This window comes from Sinocyclocheilus anshuiensis, unplaced genomic scaffold (assembly GCF_001515605.1).
Source record: "Sinocyclocheilus anshuiensis isolate Anshui unplaced genomic scaffold, SAMN03320099.WGS_v1.1 scaffold447, whole genome shotgun sequence".
Classification (NCBI taxonomy): Eukaryota; Metazoa; Chordata; class Actinopteri; order Cypriniformes; family Cyprinidae; genus Sinocyclocheilus; species Sinocyclocheilus anshuiensis.
Window position 1 is genome coordinate 2,163,410 of NW_015552615.1, and position 20,284 is coordinate 2,183,693.

The following is a 20,284-nucleotide window of genomic DNA, read 5'->3' on the forward strand; positions in this document are numbered from 1 at the left end:
TATATAAAAGGCCATCTGTGACAAATTAAAAACACCTCCAATACACTAGCTGGCGCCTCGCGCTTCACATGCGACTGTGTAAAGCGCAGCGAACTATTACCAGAAGTAGAGCTGAGGACGTTCTTTCCGGCTCCGGTCTCTCAGCAAGAGTAAAGGTAGGCCGAAACAAGAGCCGACAATCCGTTCAACATCTTCATCATCTTACTATTTGATGTGTTGTTTCAAGTGAATTCTATTCAAATAAATCCTTATGGTGAATATATCTTAGTCTTGCGAAAATATGCAGGCGGAAAATACTAAATGTAAGGCAGGATATGAGCCTGTGTCGTTCGCTACCCCGCGAGAGCGCGTCACGACTCGTATTAAGTCGATATAGTAACAAAATTATAAAATAAACTTAAATAAAGGCGTTATTGACGCTACTGAAAATAAGTCCTATACGTGCAAAAACCCTATTGAAACCGTTATTGTGTATACATAAACACGTTTAGCATGCTAAGTGCCTTCAGAATGTCCGCTGACAAAAATTACCATGCTATTACCATGTTTTTTGGTCATGGTACTATCATGGCTACTATATTTGTGTGTTTTAGTATGTACATTTAATATGGTATTATCACTGTACAGCAGTACTTTCTTGTATGTGGCTGTACTTGGATTCAGTGATATTTTATAGTAATAGCAGTGTGCTTTTAAGGAAATACTATGGTACTGTTTATCATATTTATATTATGCAAGTGGTACTATAAGACATGTTAAAGAATACCATGATTTGTATGGTAAAATTAGAGTACTGCAAGTCTGACAATGTTGCCTTTTAATAATTGTTTTTTTAAAACCATTCTCTTAGGAAAATTGGTCTCTATATCATAAAATGTATATAGACATGCTTGCATTTCTTGTCTTTATCCTGCTCTTAATCTAATAACCTGACATCTTTGAAGTTGGGTGAAAGTGTTTGCTAAAAGCATAAATATGAACTGAAGTAATTGTATTTTTGTTTTTGTAGATGTTGATGCCCAAAAAGAACCGCATTGCTATCTATGAGCTCCTCTTCAAAGAGGGCGTCATGGTGGCAAAAAAAGATGTGCATCTCGCAAAACATCCAGAGCTGGCTGACAAAAACGTACCCAACCTTCATGTGATGAAGGCCATGCAGGTGAGTCCTTCTGACCATCATGAACGGCACAAACTTGGACCAGTTGATGACATGTGAAAGTATATTAAAATACTTGAACCTTCACAGTCTCTGAAGTCATGCGGGTACGTCAAAGAGCAGTTTGCTTGGCGCCATTTCTACTGGTACCTGACCAATGAGGGCATCCAGTACCTGCGGGACTTCCTCCACCTGCCCCCAGAGATCGTGCCCGCCACCCTCCGCCGCCAGACCCGCCCCGAGACCGCCAGACCCCGTCCCAAGGGTAAGAGGCTCATCTTCCTCCTAAAAAGCTTTTCAAACTGAAAAGTTTCATTTACCATGCAACGTATTTTGAAGAAAATCCATAGAGCTTTTCCATGTAATGATGTTCACAATGAACAAATAACCCTTGAAAGTAGTTAATACCTCTCATGCACTAATTTGTAAAATCATTACTACTAGAAGGCTATATTATGGCTTCTGAAAAGAATGAATATAGTGTTTCAACTACTTATTCTGATCCTATTTGACACTTGACTGATAAATGGTTGTTTGTCAGTGCTAAATGTCATTCATAATGTGCTGTAGTCCATTTCAAAGACCTTGACTAAAGTGTAACACGGTGTTTTTCAGGTCTTGAGGGAGAGAGACCGGCTCGTCTGGCCCGTGGCGAGGGGGACAGAGATGCTTACAGACGTTCTGCAGCTCAGCGTATGTACACAATACATACTGTCGACATCAGCGTATTCTTTTGCCTCTGTGTGGCATTGTTAAACTAAAAACTCTTCATCCTATAGCTGGTGCAGACAAGAAGGCTGAGGCTGGTGCAGGTGCTGCCACAGAATTCCAGTTTGTAAGTATCACTGTTTAAATACCATTTAAATGCATGACTCCAAACACTTACATAAACGCAAGCTTGAATTATCATACTGGGAAAGGGAAATTGTGATGCTCACCTTTTGCATGCGTTCTCTTGTGTTTTCAGAGAGGTGGTTTTGGCCGTGGCAGAGGACAACAGCCACAGTAATTTTCCACATGATCTGTACAATAAAGGTTCAAAAGAGCTTCTGTGTCCGACTCGTTCATATATTGTTTTGCAGGTTCTTGTTAATGCATTCAGTGTGGTTTTTAATGTTTGTGCTGGTAATATTTTTGTTTTAAAAGATATTTTCCTAGTCAACTAGTCGCATGTTTATATTAAATTGATTAATATAATAATCTATTAAGCCATCCTTTAATATATAGGCATTTAGGCGTAGCCTATTCCATGCTCAAGCGCACACATAAAGCTTGCCGCAAAGCACTGGCAAAAGTATTAATTGAATGAGTAGGGGAAAAAGAAGACATTGTAATTATTACTAAACTTGTGCTTTCTCAGTCAGTGTCGGCTGCAAAGATGAAGTTGCCAAATGCCGACGCTTGATGGCCATCTCCACAGCTGGCTAATGGACGTGCCTAATAGAGAAATGCACCTTTTCATACGGACCACATAATTAGAGAGGATTTGTTTTTTTATTTGAATTGGGTTGTTTAATAGTAGACATGTCAAGATTTCTATAGATTTATTTCTCGTCTGTGAGCCGGTTCATTGTTGTGATGCGCTCCATTCACGGAGACTGCATGAGACGACAGAAAGCACATCCAAAAAACGTATTTCCGCAGGTGGAAAAAAAAATGCAAGGGATTGTGCACGGGCGCCTCCATACCATACAGTAAGCGCGATAATACACTCCTCATAAACACTTGAAATGCGCCTATATAGCAATTTTATTATTCATATAAAAAATAATACCCTATTTTGGTCATATTCACTATTAATTGCCCTGCTCCCCATCAATGATCTAGCACAAAGATATACGTTAGTTCTAAACTGAACGTGCGAGAGAAGCACTGGCCTACTTCTAATTTGGCCAAAGAAAACTTTTCTATATTGATTTGTGCATTTTTCAAATGTTTATTAAAGGTGCAAAAAGTCATAAACTTTTAAAAATATATATATTTTACTTTTTCGGGCAGCATTTTGTGTGTACGGTTCTAATTTCAAATTTGGTTTTCAGGATGGCGTTTAAAATAGGCATTTAAAATTTGAAAATAGGCCTATATCAATATTTTATATTTATATATTTTGTTTGTTTTGGTTTTGTAAAGACAATGAAATAGGCCTAAGTCTTTTTTTTTCCCATTTAGCCTAATTGAACGAATATGGCTACTAACAATTAAGTGCAACTATTTCATGTGATTTGGTTTGCCATTTGAATTTTACCTTTATTACTTCAACTGTATTGTTAAAAAAAAGACAACCGGTACAAACGAAGCACAAACAAACGAGACTATTGGGGTAAATTTGGAGCATGTGGGGGGCTGAGTGACCTCAGAACGACCATTAAATATTATTTTAATCTAAAAAACCGCAGCAACACAAACACTTTTTTACGGGCACAAATGAAGCACAAAGAAGACTATTTGGGGTAGCATGTGGGGGGCTGAGTGACCTCAGAGTGATCACTAAATAATATTTTAATAGCCTATCTAAAAACCGAAGCAGCACAAACGAAAAATTTTACAGGACAAACAATTGAGACTATTTTGCCGACGTTTTGCGTTGGGTGGGGGGCCAACTTCAAGGAGGTACACCACTCCAGTGGACACACTCAAGTTAACGTCTTTTGAAGTGAAAAACTGTGTGTTTGTAAGAAACAAATCCATCCATGAGACTAAACATGAGTCCATAATATTGGTTTCTCCAGTGAAATAAGTCATCTCGTCTGAGAAATATGCACAGATCAAGCAGTTTTACAAGGCAAAATTATCCTAAATATATGGGTGGATTCTGATGTGGGAGGACAACAGGGATGGACTGTTTCACTAGAAGCAGCTTTATTATGGACTCTTATTTGGGCCAGAAACAATTGTTTAGAATATCATGATGGATTTGTTTCTTACAAACATGCAGCTTTTCGCTTCACAAGATGATAATTGATAGACTGGAGTGGTGTGGATTATCCTGATGTTTTTATCAGCTGTTTGGTCTCTCATACTGACGGCACCCATTCACTGCAGAGGATCCACTGGTGAACAAGTGATGGAATTTTGCTAAATTTTTCCAAATCCGTTCTCATGAAGGAACAAACTGATCATCAACAAACTCATCCTCAATTTGGATGACCTGAAGGCGAGTAATTTTTCACCAAATTTTCATTTTTGGATGAACTATTTCTTAAAAAAAAAAAAATCCAAGAATGTTTTTATTTTCTTACCCACTTCCTTTTTGGTCCATCATCCTGGAAGGAACCTGTAAATCTTAAATGTACATAGTTTGACAACATTTTAATGTTAAACTAGCACATGTAGTTTTCCTTAAAAGCCATGAAGTATTACGTAAATCAGAATATTTGGCATGTTACAGCACTACAAATTTAGCTTGTGGGACAAAGTCACTGAAACCTTGAGGTGAAATACTGGTGTTTATTAGTTGGCACATTTATATTACATTCTTATACTGGTTGATTTCACAATCCCAAAACGAAAAAGCAAAATATTCCAGTGAAGGGTACAGCTGTGGAACCAAAGTCTCACAGCTTTTGTTTCGGAGTGTTGGTAGATTTCAGTCATAGTTCCAGCATCCCATCTTATTTTACCCAAGTTTACATTCAGAGTCACAAGCAGGGCAAATTTAAGGTGCTTTCTGTGAGATGTTCGTCAAGGATATGGGTATTTCACATGGTCTGTGATATACTTCAAATGCAGCAGTTTAGATTTCACAACCTTGTTTTGTAGGACTTTAAAACGACTGCTCAAGAGAAGATCATTCACTGCAATGATCGGCGCAGCCACTTCCACTTACTACAGAAGTCAAAACGTTTTTAATATGCTGCTGTGCTAAATGAAGGGTACATTAGTATGGCCATCATCACGTATCTCAATCAAGAAAACAGACCAGATTAGCTATTACATGCTACACTAAAAGTGAAAGAGAAAGACTTGTAATCAGCTGCAAAATCGATGAAATTAGTGTTGACAGATATTAATCAAAGGCATGTAAACATAAATCACTGATAAAAGTAGGTTCATTCACGTTTTAGATCTTGGGTTCATCATTACTCATTTTGCAGTCAGACTAACTCTTGAATTCGAAATGTACTTCATAAGGATCTTGCATCATAAATGCACTTAAAACTCTCAGAGGAGCAAAACGACGCAGTTCAGTCTCGAGGAAATAAATCGCCCAACTTAGCGTGTACCATGTCTATACATCATAATGACAAGCACTGGAATTGGAACAAGAGCGATTAAAAGACACCAAAACATCTCGCTAACTACAGTGGCTCAAGATTCACAGTATTGCGCCAAGCGCTTTACAGTTCGGCTTCCAAGACATATTTGACATTTCAAAAGAGAAGATGTTTAAATGAGTTGTAGATGATGATGTGGTCATTTCTAAAAAGGGTGAGAGGTTAAAACAACCAAATACCTCATCAGCAGGACTAAAAGTCCACGAAAACAGAAGGCCAGAAAACACCTTCAGCAATTGTCAGAAGAATATTAATAGCCAAATCTACTAAGGGAAGATGAAACAATTTCAGGGGTCTGCTGAACATCCATAAAAAGTGCCACGATGTGAAAACTGTCCTAGTGCAGACTAGAACTAGTTTTGTGTGCAAAAAAAAAAAAAAATGCTATATAAACATCTCCACTGAAATATCTCTTTAGGTGTCATTTGAGAGACGTTATGGTAATTAACGAAATGTAAACATCTGCTAACAGCTAAAATGAACATGAAACCCATTTTACTTCCTTAGAGATATTTCCATTTTTTTTTTAAAAGAAAGAAAATTCTGTCATTATTTACTTAGCTTCATGTTGTTCCAAACCTGTATGAGTTTCTATTGAGTTTCTGTTGAACACAAAAATAGAATCATTAGTTGATGGTCACCATTGACTTCCATAATATATTTTTTTCCATATTATGGAAGTCAATGGCTACCGTCAATTGTTTAGTTAACGATATTCTTTAAAATGTCTCTTCTGTGCTCAACAGAAGAAAGAAAATCATACAGGTTTGAAACAACTTGAGGATAAGTAAATAATGACACATTTTTGGGGGTGAACTATTCTGAAATATTTCAGTATGTTCCATAAGAAAAATGTTATCCAAGTTCAACTGCTCATTATTGATGGCATTTTTTCCCCTGAAACAACATGAACTGAAATGAATCATGCTCGATAATACATTAAACACACAGAGAAAGTAAAAAGTGTCCATTTTGATTTCATGTTGTTCGTGAAGATTTTTGAAACTGCTAGGTAACATTATAATCGTTCATAATTTTTCAACAGATTGCTTTGAAAATCGAAGTGAATCTTCTAGTTTAGGGAGAGGATTTCCAAGCTACTTCTTGATTTAACTGTCCACTCTATCTACCGCGGCACTTCTTAAAGTCAACATGGTACGTGCAACCCGTTTTACGTATGTAAAATGTATAACGTATTGCGAGGAAGAAATGAAATGTGACTTTAATCCATCTGGAAGTGATTGCATCATGAAAAGTGGGCGTTTCATACCAGAATGGGATTGCAGTTGCACACTATGGTGTACTGATGAAACCAGGAAAATATAAAAGTAAACGGAGTCCATTTTGTTTTCATGTTGATTTTAAAAAGTGCTACAGTAAACCATTACAGACCTGCCAAATCATACCACCACTCTATCACAGTCTGCTTAAAGGGGAACTGTTTCGATTCTACATCACTAGCAGCACCAAACGGAATTGCAGAAATAATGTCTGAACTATTTAGTTACAATGAATTGGTGCTGCTAATGGCACAAATTTACACACAAGATTCATTGTAAAGTTTGCAATACTAAATTCTAAGTCCTTCAAACCTCAGCAGGTTGGAAAAAATGTACTGGATTAAAAAAAAAAGTGTGCACTTGTAGAATTGTGCTCCAGTCTAATCAGGTACTAGTATAAATTAAATATGTTTTTGCAGGCCAATAAGTTATTTACAAGATGGCAAGACAAAAAAGGGTAAGTTAAGAGCATCAATTTAAACACGAAGTACAGGTTAAACATTCATCGCATCACGCAAACTCAAAACACAAATAAATACCAGTGTTCATGCAAAACTATTAACTTCTCACAGTTCCACCATTCAGAAGACTAAACGTTTCCTCTCGCAACTGCCGAAAGAGAACTAATGAAAAACTCGTTCACACTTACGCACGCAGAGGAAATCGAATGTGTAAAAATACTGAAAGCCACATGCTGACGCACCATGTGTAGATTTGTACATCACAACAGTAAAAAGTAGTTCTTGCATTCGTTTAATCTCACACTTGGGCCGCTAAAAGGACGTGGGTCGCGGGTTTCATGCAACAGTCCGCATGAAAAGAGGATTAAACAGGAAAAAGCAGAAGTGTTACATTTACAAAACATCGTTTCGAATATTCAACCAACACTTGATGTCTGCGCCACTTTCTCGGTGCTCAAAAAGCCTTGGCAAACCGTTGTTTTTGTGTTTTTTTTTTTAAAGAAAAAGAAAAGAAGGATAGAATAATGAAAGTAAGGGCAAGAGTGGTGGAAGCATTCGGTGTCTATGTTTTGTATTAGTTATCTGATATCAGAGACGGAGCTCTGATTAATGCTGTAGGTGGGCGACAGGTCTCCGCCTATCGTGGCCACCAGGGGCGTCCCGTTACTGTTCAGACAGCCTTCCTGCAGGGCCTCGAAGTAAGTGGCCTGTACTGGTTTATGACACTGCAACACTTCTATGGCATCTTCGATTTTAAACCATTCCCTTTTTCTTCCTGTCAAAACAAACAAAAAAAAAGGTAAGGAGGTGTTATGAGTCAAATAGACTCAGAAGACAATTGTACATTCGCCAATCACAAAATATTTGATTTTTCACACTTGCTAATCCCACAATGGCTCTGACAAGAATATTCTGATATTAATTAGAATTTGGTCACATTTTGATGAGATAAGCCATGTTAATGTTGCCGTGACATTGCCACATGCCTGTGTTCATCTGAATTATGGGTCATGTATGCACTTTATTCAGTATATACACTGTAAAGAACCATTCTTTCATACTGTTCAAAAATTTGGGGTTAGTAAGATTTTTTTGTTCTTGCTTTTAAAAGAAATTAATACTTTTATTCAGAAAGGACACATTAAATTACTTAAAAGTGACAGTAGAGACATTTATAATGTTACAAAAGATTTCTATTTCAAATAAAGGCTGTTCTTTTGAACTTTCTATTGAGCAAAGAATCCTGAAAAATAAAATGCATCACGGTTTCCACAAAAATATGAAGCAGCACAACTGTTTTCAACATTGATAATAATCAGAAATGTTTCTTGGGCAGCAAATCAGCATATTAGCATGATTTCTGAAGGATCATGTGACACTGAAGACTGGAGTAATGATGCTGAAAATTCAGCTTTGATCACAGCAATAAATTACAGTTTACAATATTTTCAAATAAAAGAGGTATCTGAAATTGTAATAATATTTCAAAATAATGCTGTTTTTAATGGATTTTTAGTAAATAAATAAACAATAAAAAATCCAAACTTTTATACTGTAGTGTTATTCTAAAGTACTTACCAATGTTTACTGAATCCTCCCAATCTTCTAGAACTTCAGTTACGATGAGAACGTAGACGTACGTTCTGTGTTTCCTATCTCGATTCTAAATATAAAACAAAATGTTATTTAAACCAGTTAAAGCCTCTATTATGGATTTTTGAAAATGACCTTTCATGCAGTGTGTAACGCAGCTCTAAGTGAATGAAAACATCCTGCAAAGTGTTAAATCTGAAAGTGCGCTGTGTATAACGTTATTGTCTCTCAAAAGAAAGAGTCGACTCTGAATCATTGAAACGAGTCATTTTTAAAACGAATCCCAAGCCTTTTCATGTTGAAGTCAAAACATTAGCATATTGCCCGCCCACTTGTTGGTCTTTTAGTGTTGGTCTGAATGAAAATGCAGATTCATTCTTTGCCACTAGGTGCCGCTTTTGGAGCGGTAAAAATAGCGGTTTCCCCGGTAACGCTGTACACAAAGTAGCACTGCGCTCACAAACCTGCTTTATCAGGCATTACAGACATGATGAAATGAAAATGAGACCAATCGACCAATCACCGCAGATTAGCGTCACGCAAAGGAGGGGTTTGGAAAAATGAATCGTTGAGCGAATCGTTTGGGAATCGTTGAGCAAGTAAGGTAAAAATAAATGCATATTATAAGACAATGAATGTGTTTTTTGACCTTGCATGCATGTCAACCTGTTGTTGGGGACTCCCAAAACCAAAATATGAACCTTTCATTACCCATAATAGGGGCACTTTAAGACAAGCAGCACAACACTTATACAACACTTTAACAGAAAACCATTCTTTCTTAAAGTACTTACCTCAAATATTCCTACTAGTCTTCCTAAAGTGCCCTTGACACCAGCCTGTAAAACAACGAATGAACGAAACTAAATCTTTGTGTTTCAATTATTATTATTATTATTATTATTTTAAAGAGACAGTCATTGCTACATGATCAGGTCCTTCAGTTTGTCATCAATGCAGAACCAATGACTGATGCATTAATTAGTAAGTGAGAATTTGACAACTGATATGTTTTCGGAGTCCAAGAAAAGAGCAGTTGTGAAAACAAGCAGGACAGCATATCAACAGGAACATGAAGGCATTCTTCAGTCTGTGACAGTCTACACCCGTCCTGAGTGATAGCGATCCATCATGACGCGGTTTAGGCCAAATGTCATGTACACAACATGGCGCTGACCTCAACTTGAGTAGCTGATTGTCGTCAAACATGGTCTAAATTTAGTCCTGATTATATAGCGGTGGTCCAAAAGTCTGAGGCCACTAGTGAAATTTTTCAATTTAATATGCACTACCATTAAAAAGCGTTTTTGTTGTTTCTTCTGCTCATCAAGACTGCATTTATTTGATCAAAAATACAGAAAAAAAACAGTAATATTGTGAAATATTATTACAATTAAAAAAAAAAACAGTTTTCTATTGTAATATATTTCAAAATGTAATTTATTCTTGTGATCAAAGCTGAATTTTGGGCCGCTAATTAATTACGCCATTCATCAGTGTCACATGATCCTTCAGAAATCATTCTAATATGCTGATTTGCTGCTCAACAAAAGCATTTTCTTATAAATAAAAATTATTTGTAACATTAAAATTGTCACTTTTGATCAATTTAATGATCCTTGCTAATTTAAAAGTATTTATTTAATTTCTCTCTCTCAAAAAAATAATCATAAAAAAATAATACATTTAAAAATTTTTTTTCGAAATCTACAAACTTTTCAATATGCTCTCAGACTTCAGGACAATCCCACATATGCGGTTCCTTCGTTGTGTCATGGGACGTTTATAGTGTACGGCCGCTCTTGGCTACTGTCTGGCAGTGGAGGTGTGAAGAGCAGCTCTTAATCTGAGTGTAATGCCCTTTAAAACTGTAAGGCGATCGTCCCGGCAGAATGTACGACATGTTTGCTGTCTGTCAGATGACCAGCGAAAGTAAGAGCGTATGGAGGATCTCAGCTGATGGAACATTATCACTTCTCTTTACGAGAAACCCCATAGGTTAAGTGTCAGCAGAGAGAAAACCTAGAGTTCCCATGTTTGCACAATGGATCGAGTCAAAAATATGCAGAAAAACATCAATTATAGTGAGTAGTGAGAGGTGATCAGCTGATTAATCAGGTGATATTTGGCCATATTAAAATGATCGGGTCCATCAGTTGTGTTTTAGAGCCATTATTTACTGATACTGAATCTATTTGAAGTAAATATTGTACAAAAATGAGTGTGCATTTAAATTGGAAATTGTGTGTATATTTTATCCACATTATTAACCATCAAAAAATCGACTGAAAATCATGTAAACTCATGATAAATTAATTATATCTTCTACAAATGGCGTGAGAAGCTTTTTGTAATGGACAGCTGATTATAATAAATAATAAAAAAGATCATCTATTTCATGCATAATCCTAGAGCTGAAAGTCAAACCTCTTCACAGACTTCTCGGGCAGCAGCAACGTTGGGCTCTTCCTCGGGCTCCATTCCTCCTCCAGGTACGATCCATTTGTCTGGATATCTGCTGCTGCTCACCAATAACACCTGTGAGGAAACATTTGACAAGTTTTCAGTCTGTGTCACTGTTTGGTACAATAGATGCAATTTCAGCATTTTTTGTGAAACTCTGGGGCCTCATTTGTAAAGATTTGTGTAAAACAGATTCAAAATAAATATAAATGTACAACAGTTTCTGAAATATTTTTATGAATGATTTATAAAGCATGTTTCTAAATATATGCATCTTTATAAATCTTTGATATTTATTTATTGTTAATAAAATCTATCAATAAATAAATGTATATTTTTTTTAGGAAATCATTAATATACTTTTAATTATTAATATGGAACGGTGATTAAACTGACTTGGAACTACCTGTGCATTAAGCGGTTTTACCTGCCAGCCAATCAGAATCCAGTATTCAGACAGCCCATGGAATAAATATTATTAATCAACAGTACTGTAATTTGAGTTTGTGAAGTAATACTAGTATGTAAATACTAATATAACACATTTCTCACAAATAAAATGATGAAAAAAATCCATATAACCAAATAACATACAAATAAAACAACACTAACAAATACAAATAGCTATAAACGTTACAGATCCATCGAATACTAAAAATTATAAACACTATACAAAGATATGTCTCTCAAAATATATCCGTTACCTCACTTTATTTAGTGTCTAAATTGAAGTGGAAATAAAACATCATAAACAATAAAAATATTGTTAATACAAAAATAAAAGCTTTTTTCAGAAACTCGATTAAAATATCACTTCTCTTTACGAGAAACCCCATAGGTTAAGTGTCAGCAGAGAGAAAACCTAGAGTTCCCATGTTTGCACAATGGATCGAGTCAAAAATATGCAGAAAAACATCAATTATAGTGAGTAGTGAGAGGTGATCAGCTGATTAATCAGGTGATATTTGGCCATATTAAAATGATCGGGTCCATCAGTTGTGTTTTAGAGCCATTATTTACTGATACTGAATCTATTTGAAGTAAATATTGTACAAAAATGAGTGTGCATTTAAATTGGAAATTGTGTGTATATTTTATCCACATTATTAACCATCAAAAAATCGACTGAAAATCATGTAAACTCATGATAAATTAATTATATCTTCTACAAATGGCGTGAGAAGCTTTTTGTAATGGACAGCTGATTATAATAAATAATAAAAAAGATCATCTATTTCATGCATAATCCTAGAGCTAAAAGTCAAACCTCTTCACAGACTTCTCGGGCAGCAGCAACGTTGGGCTCTTCCTCGGGCTCCATTCCTCCTCCAGGTACGATCCATTTGTCTGGATATCTGCTGCTGCTCACCAATAACACCTGTGAGGAAACATTTGACAAGTTTTCAGTCTGTGTCACTGTTTGGTACAATAGATGCAATTTCAGCATTTTTTGTGAAACTCTGGGGCCTCATTTGTAAAGATTTGTGTAAAACAGATTCAAAATAAATATAAATGTACAACAGTTTCTGAAATATTTTTATGAATGATTTATAAAGCATGTTTCTAAATATATGCATCTTTATAAATCTTTGATATTTATTTATTGTTAATAAAATCTATCAATAAATAAATGTATATTTTTTTTAGGAAATCATTAATATACTTTTAATTATTAATATGGAACGGTGATTAAACTGACTTGGAACTACCTGTGCATTAAGCGGTTTTACCTGCCAGCCAATCAGAATCCAGTATTCAGACAGCCCATGGAATAAATATTATTAATCAACAGTACTGTAATTTGAGTTTGTGAAGTAATACTAGTATGTAAATACTAATATAACACATTTCTCACAAATAAAATGATGAAAAAAATCCATATAACCAAATAACATACAAATAAAACAACACTAACAAATACAAATAGCTATAAACGTTACAGATCCATCGAATACTAAAAATTATAAACACTATACAAAGATATGTCTCTCAAAATATATCCGTTACCTCACTTTATTTAGTGTCTAAATTGAAGTGGAAATAAAACATCATAAACAATAAAAATATTGTTAATACAAAAATAAAAGCTTTTTTCAGAAACTCGATTAAAATTAATTAATAATTTTCCTTTAAGTAATTATCACAAAGCAAAGCAGTTAAAATATTGCTCATTTGGCTTATATAGTATTATAAATTATGCCTTTATAAATCCTGATTTGTTCCTCACCTTTGATGAACTCATGGAGCTAAACGAGGGCTTTAATTATGCTTTCAAATGATGTAAACAAATGCTTTCTTGGCTGTACCATGGGTTTCCACATTGAAGAAAAAAAAACGTACCACAGTATATTTCAAAGTACTATAGTAGGCCTATTACCTCGTACCATGGTACTGCCACATTACTTTTTTGTAAGCGATGGTCCTATCATCAAAGAATACCATGGTACTTGTTAGCGGTGCTCAAAATAAAAAGTACCATGGTATTTTGGACACAATGGTGGTACCATGGAAGTAACATGGAAACGCCATATTTCTAATGACCATGGTATTACCATGATACACCACAGTACTTTATTGCAAGGAAGCCTTTAAAGGTCTCTCATTTGAGATTTAGCACATAAGTTAGGCTAACCGAGGCTTGTCATAGCACATGCATATTATTGCTCTTTTGTTGGTTTTGATTGTCATTATTTTGGATAAAAGCGTCGGCTAAATGACTAAATGTAAATACAGCACGTGATGTCAGATCAGATGGATTTCAATAAATCAATCAAGCTGTCAAAGAGTCGCGCGTTCTCAGCGCAGCTTTATTGATTATCGCTTGTCGCGTCGTTTAACGCTAGGCCAACTCCGCTAACCAGTCACAGGCTAACCGCTGATAGCACGCCGCTAACGCTACCGCGCAGCCGAAGTGCTTGAGATCCGCCAGCTGACGCGCTGACAGACGCATCGCGCGTTCTCCGGCGGCGCGGCGCGGCGCGGCGCGACTCACCTCCTGCTCGGTGTCGTTCCTGAAGCACAGGCAGGCGGCCCGCTTCTTGAACCCGTCTCCATCATAGGTGCGCGTTTGGTTCGACTTCATCATCTCGGGCTGCGCGTCGCGACTGAGATCGGAACCTGAACCTGCCGCGCGGCAAAAGAGGCAAAGTCCGTCCGCGAATGGAAACCCCGCGTCAATCACTGGAAATAAGCTCTTCTGCGCTTCATTTTTCCAAAGCCGAGCGCATCTCGATGACAGACGCCATTATCGAGACCGCTACGGTATGTGCGTAACCGGCGCAGCGCAGACAGATAAAAAGCACGTTGTTGGTTTAGAGAATAGCGCCTGCGGATATGAAATTCCGCATAACAGTCCGTTCATTGTATACGCGTTAATTTTTTTTGGGGTTATTAATAATAATTTGTTTTATTAACTTTTGTTAGTTAATTGTTGGTACATTAACAATAATTGTTAGACCTGTTATTAAATTGATCTAATCAGTAGGTTATGGAATAAAATATACAGTATTTTACAGAATATACAATATTATATTATTTTAATGAATATTATATGACGTTTATATTACCTTTATTAAGTTATTATTGTGACTTTAAACAGTTAAATTAACTATAATTATATTATTAATCAAATCAATATTTAATTAAAATATACAGTACTGTAGTTTGTCTTGTAAATACTAATGTAACCCATTTCTCACAATTAAAATGATTAAAAAATCTGTATAGCCAATTAATATACAAATAAAACAACAGTAACAGTGACAAATAGTTATATACAGATCCATCAAATACTAAAAGAAAAAAAAACTATAAAAAGATATATCTCTGAAAACCTCACTTTATTTAGTATTTAAATTGAAGTGGAAAACGTCATAAACATTTCAAATAAATCTCTCTCTCTTTATGAATTAAATTATCTCAAAATACATCTATTTTTCCGTTGCACCGTATTTAGTAACATAGCCTGCGCCCAATGTGCACACTATCCATCCTAAATTCTATGTGATATTAGTCATTTTCAATACTATTTAGGGCAGATAGGGTGGATAGTATGCAGATTGGGACGCAGGGATATTTCTTTCAATTATTATGATATAATAAAATATTAAATATAACAGTAACTATTAGTATTGTATATGAAAATGCACAAACAATTTGAAAAAGTATGTTTTATTAAGATAAACACACACTATAAATACAAATAAAGCCTATAAATCTAATACACATTTTATAACTCTAATATTGTATTAATAAAATGTCACACACCATATGCCTATGTAGGCTATTTACTGCTACACGGACAATCACTGCAGAATAAAGGCTGTTTCTACTGCTGAAGGGATTGACGTTGTCTTGGGCTTTTGCTGTCTGTTCATGACACCGTAATACCTGAGGCGAATATTTCAGAAGTTATGAGTACTTGAATGCATAAAATGCAGTCCAAAAGTGGATTAATATAAGCTATAATTTAGATTGCACTTTTGCTCAATATATGCATTTCAATGGAGTGTATAATTTTATTTTTTAGGGACCCTGAAAAGAATACATCTGAATAAATCCTTGAGAAGCATAGCTTATTGTCACTGTTGTGATCTGTCATGTACACACAGCTAGATGATTAAAATAAAAATCATTTTGAAATAAATATTCCAAAAGCACTTGGGTGTGGAGAACCTTGAGCTGATACCTGTAATGCAAACAGTCCTTTGAGGAAATGCTGTAAGAAGGTGGTTTGTGAATGTTATGTATTATTGGTAATATTAATACATTTCAATGATCGGTTTTTAAGGATTTTTTTGTTTACTTTTTGGTACCTTGAGTCACCACTTGATGGCGTCCTGAAGCAAAACCACCTGAGAACTACTTCTATAAGCCAAGCATATTGGCCAACCATTACGTTTTTATCCTTAAATCTCTTTTTAACTGTGTAAGAAACACAAAGTGCTGTGCCAAATTCATTCCCCATTAGGAATTAGTACAATAAATGTCATCATGTAGTTCAAAAACACCAATCGTTTTAGCTGGAATGTCTTCAAACACAATACACCAGCAAAGATGTCTGTTTTCTGCCAATCAGTTTCAAAGTGCAATTTGTACCCGCAAGGTCGGTGTCAGTGATGGCTTCAAAATTGTACAATGCTTCCATAAACTTCAATAGTGACAAACAAACACAGAATTATATATCCAAATACAAACCTTTGCTATTATCCTCGATGCTGATTCCTGGGGATTCTAGTGGAAAACATCACATAAGCTGCTGTTAAAGTAATAGTTAATCCAAAAATGAATATTTGCTGAAAACGTACTCATGCTCAGGCCATCCAAGATGTAAATGAGTTTGATTCTTGTTTCTCAGAATAGATTTGGAGAAATTTAGCATTACGTCACTTGCTCACCAATGGATCCTCTGCAGTGAATGGGTGCCGTCAGAATGAGAGTCCCCATATTGTCCTCTCACACTAAAATCCACCCACATGTTTGTTTAAAATTGTTCTGGGATGTTTTTTTTTTTGTTGTTGTTGTAAGTGGTGTTTGATCTGTGCATATTTCTCTCCTGATTCAGATGAGATGGCTTTTTCACTGGAGGAAGCAATATTATGAATTACAGACTCATATTTTAGCCAAAAGCAACAGTTTGAAGTTAAAACCGTTCTAATGATGGATTTGTCTCTTACAAACACGGAACTTTTTGCTTCACAAGATGTTAATTAATGTACTGGAGGGGTGTGGATTACTTGTAGATTATTGTGATGTTTTTATCAGCTGTTTGGACTCTCATTCTGACGGCACCCATTCACTGCAGAGCATCCATTGGTGAGCAAGTGATGTAATGCTACATTTCTCCAAATCTGTTCTGATGAAGAAACAAACTCATTTACATCTCGGATGGCCTGAGGGTGAGTACATTTTCAGCTAATTTTCATTTTTGGATGAACTATTCCTTCAAGCTAAATCTACGTGCTCCCTCAAACCTGGCCTGTGTAGCTTATATTTGATTACAAAATATAAGAACCTGCCTTGAAACAAATCTTCACTGATGGTTGCACAGTAATATACACTAACAAAAAGCTAGGTAAACTGTTAATTGGTAAACTGTAAACAGCTACATTCAAAATGAATGCATTCTATGAGAACTATTAAGCCCATGAAGTTACACTTTTAATTATAGCTTGATCTAAATCTAGTCTACAACATGGACACAAAACTTACTAAACAGAACTACAAACAAAGCTTAAGTAGAAAAGCACCTCAGTCCAAAAGTAACTGGAAACACGTGACATTTGTATGCAGTGTGATTCTGATTTCTACAGTATATTTGATCTAATGACATAAAACTCATCTATTACTGTCCTTTTGTGGCTGTAGAAAGATGTGAATGACATTCCATGTTATTCACAGGTTGGAGAGCAGAAGGTTGGTGTGTTTGGCCGAGTATGAGGTAGTGCTCCAGTTAGATTGTTACTGCTCCTCCTCGTCATCTTCCTCAGCGTCCTCAGATGAGTCCTGAGGTTTTTCCTTTTCCTGTGTGAAACGGAATCAAACATTTGGAGATGAAATGCATGGAAGCAAAGCTTCTCTCTTGCATGCTATATTTGACATTTACAATGCCATTTTAAATAGGTTTAGCAAGATAGTTTGACCTTTAAATTTGCACATCAATTCTGTGCAACCTGAAATGAAATATAACATTTAAAGAGACAGTTCACCAAAAAAATACACTACCGGCCATCAGCAAATTAGAATGATTTGTGAAGGACTGTAAATTCAGCTTTGCATCAAAGGAATTCTTCAGTAACTATTAGTATTTAGTATCTTCATCAGACAATATAAATAAATATTTTCTACTTTTGGAACTGTGGTGTGCAAACTTTGCTTTTCCTGCTTGAAATTGTTTTTGTGGTTGAGCACCCACATTGAGCTTTTAGCCTGTTGGATGTGTGCACTTTGATTGCAATTTTAATACATATTAAAATAGAAATCTGTTATCTTGAAAAATAATATTTCACATTAGTGTTTTTACTGTATTTGTCATCAAATAAATGCAGCCTAGGTGAGCAGAAGAGACTTCTTTCTATAACACTTTTATTAATTATTTCTAACTTTTGACCAGTTGTGTACAATTACTGAACATTAACTCTCGTGCCATTATGATTTTCTTTCTTCCATGAATGTTATGCACAGAACTTGATGCTGCAAAAATGCACGTTAAATATATTCAACAGGGCTCTGTGCTTTTAATGCATTGGCTAAGCATTCACATTTGCATACTTGCATAAAGTATAGATTTTTTTCCATGGTCAATATATGCTGCAAAAATAATATAATATAATATAATATAATATAATATAATATAATATAATATAATATAATATAATATAATATAATATAATATAATATAATATAATATAATATAATATAATATAATATAATATAATATAATATAATATAATATAATATAATATAATATAATATAATATAATATAATATAATTCATATTATAATATGTCCAGATTTGTGTTCATCGGAAGAAAGTAAATAATTATAGAATTTTTTGCACAAACTATTATTTTAATATGTACCTCTTTCTTCGGTTTCCCCTTAGGTTTGCTGCCAGAAGCCGATGATTTCTATTGAACAGAAAATGAAATTAACAAACAATTATTCAAGTGTCACTCAGTTGTATGCAATAAGCCCTCCCAAGCTAAACCATTGGATAAAACCAAGGGCGCTTCTATTTTTTCAAATCATTTTCACAGGCCAATGTGGCATTGCATGGCAAGTGCACAGTAGAGGGAGCCTGTTTCTGCACATGACAACAGATGGAGGGGGCATTGAGTTCATTGAGGACTCTTGAGGCAGGAGCTGACAGTGCATCGCTCAGGGCTAAGTGGCTAACAGCGGTTCACCTGCATTTGGTCGGCGGATGAGCTGTCAACGAAAAACCTGCATAACACTATTCATAATTAATAATGCATATGTCTCTGTGTGTTTGCAAACCAGAGACAACTGTGTTGTACTACTCGGCAATAGTGAGAAAAATAGTGTCTATATTTACATGGCTATGCCATAATCACACAAAGAGACTAATTATTCATAGTGTGAGTTAATTAAAAAGAAGAAGGCTTACTCTCTTGGATGGGCCTTTGTTTTTGCTGCCTTTTGGCCGTCCTCTTGGTCTTTTCGCAGTTGGCGACCCACTCGATTCCTGAAAGAAAACATGTTTATTAAGAAGTTGCCTTAATACAATACTGTAATGTTACTAAAACTGGGGATGCATCAACTATATTGTTACTGCATCATTGAAAAATTAAAAGCCCCATGCATTATTATATTCTTTTCGCTCAGAAAGTAAACTGGTTTAATATTGATCACTAATAATTGATCACTAATAACGCAGTATTATATTATACCTTTGGATGTTTCCTTGGTCTTCCTCGTCCCCTTTTCTCAACTCCATCCTTGTCTTTAAGGGAGACTGTTTGTTTCTCTGAATCACTCATGTTTCTTGGCTGTTTAAATGGAAATTAATTAAACAGCCACTTTTATATCCAAGGAGATGCAATTTGAATTGATAACATTACTGATTATCTATTAAAGGGGTCATATGATGCTATTTTAAAGATCATTATTTTGTGTATTTGGTGTAACAGAATATGTTGACATGCTTTAATGTTCAAATACCACATTATTTTTCAAATACTGTACATTATTGTAGGTCCTCTATGCCCCGCCTCTCTCAAACACGTTGTTTTCAACAAAGCCCCCTCCTTTGACAAGCGCAGTCTGCTCTGATTGGCCGAACACCACAAGCACGCGTCGGAAATGTAACGCCCCTTACCATAATCGCTTCAGCTTTCAAAGTAAATATCAAGACAGTTAATAATGTCGTTAGTTTTACCATCAGTTCAAGCCCGAAAGGGCAACAAACGCGTGACAGACACATTGATGATGCAGTACACAAGCTGCGGTTAAGACAGCTGACGTGCTATGATTTCTGACAGGCAGTTCACTCTCCTGTGATGTGACCCTGTTCCCCTCACACACACACACACACAC

At 35.5% G+C, this 20,284-nt stretch overlaps 3 protein-coding genes across 5 annotated transcripts in view; 1 reads left to right on the forward strand and 2 right to left on the reverse strand.

Moving 5' to 3' along the window:
- The first annotated feature begins 54 nt into the window (after nt 1-54).
- Nucleotides 55-2,202, forward strand: rps10 (ribosomal protein S10). 2 transcript variants are annotated; one of them, XM_016457113.1, is made up of 6 exons: nt 55-155; nt 1,010-1,159; nt 1,247-1,421; nt 1,772-1,849; nt 1,936-1,991; nt 2,124-2,202. In XM_016457113.1, the coding sequence occupies exons 1-6, from the start codon at nt 69-71 to the stop codon at nt 2,163-2,165; spliced, it is 588 nt and encodes a 195-aa protein (XP_016312599.1). In that variant the 5' UTR covers nt 55-68; the 3' UTR covers nt 2,166-2,202. The 2 variants fall into 2 exon arrangements, with proteins under 2 accessions (XP_016312599.1, XP_016312600.1); XM_016457114.1 differs by lacking the exon at nt 55-155 and adding an exon at nt 163-253.
- A 4,274-nt stretch (nt 2,203-6,476) lies between these two features.
- Nucleotides 6,477-14,523, reverse strand: nudt3b (nudix (nucleoside diphosphate linked moiety X)-type motif 3b). The gene is made up of 5 exons (XM_016457309.1): nt 14,220-14,523; nt 12,495-12,605; nt 9,559-9,603; nt 8,750-8,834; nt 6,477-7,946 (listed from the first exon to the last, which is right to left on the reverse strand). The coding sequence occupies exons 1-5, from the start codon at nt 14,310-14,312 to the stop codon at nt 7,750-7,752; spliced, it is 531 nt and encodes a 176-aa protein (XP_016312795.1). The 5' UTR covers nt 14,313-14,523; the 3' UTR covers nt 6,477-7,749.
- Nucleotides 14,524-17,160: 2,637 nt separating this feature from the next.
- The window catches only part of hmga1b (high mobility group AT-hook 1b), a 5,508-nt gene continuing 2,384 nt past the window's right edge, over nt 17,161-20,284 (reverse strand). For both annotated transcript variants that reach the window (XM_016457136.1, XM_016457135.1), the window contains exons 2-5: nt 19,639-19,737; nt 19,356-19,433; nt 18,808-18,855; nt 17,161-17,749 (exon numbers count right to left, since the gene is read on the reverse strand). In XM_016457136.1, the coding sequence (XP_016312622.1) occupies nt 17,687-17,749; nt 18,808-18,855; nt 19,356-19,433; nt 19,639-19,728 (279 nt within the window). In that variant the 5' untranslated portion in view covers nt 19,729-19,737 and the 3' untranslated portion in view covers nt 17,161-17,686. The remainder of the gene's footprint in view (nt 17,750-18,807; nt 18,856-19,355; nt 19,434-19,638; nt 19,738-20,284) is intronic.

Excerpts from the sequence above, each read along its gene's own strand:
- nudt3b (XM_016457309.1), bottom strand. The coding sequence starts at position 14,312 with ATGATGAAGTCGAACCAAACGCGCACCTATGATGGAGACGGGTTCAAG. Across the intron at positions 8,835-9,558 it reads GACTAGTAGGAATATTTGAG|AATCGAGATAGGAAACACAG; the intron begins GTAAGTACTTTA and ends TTTTATATTTAG. Across the intron at positions 7,947-8,749 it reads GGAGGATTCAGTAAACATTG|GAAGAAAAAGGGAATGGTTT; the intron begins GTAAGTACTTTA and ends TTGTTTTGACAG.
- rps10 (XM_016457113.1), top strand. The coding sequence starts at position 69 with ATGCGACTGTGTAAAGCGCAGCGAACTATTACCAGAAGTAGAGCTGAG. Across the intron at positions 1,422-1,771 it reads CGCCAGACCCCGTCCCAAGG|GTCTTGAGGGAGAGAGACCG; the intron begins GTAAGAGGCTCA and ends GGTGTTTTTCAG. Across the intron at positions 1,992-2,123 it reads CTGCCACAGAATTCCAGTTT|AGAGGTGGTTTTGGCCGTGG; the intron begins GTAAGTATCACT and ends TTGTGTTTTCAG.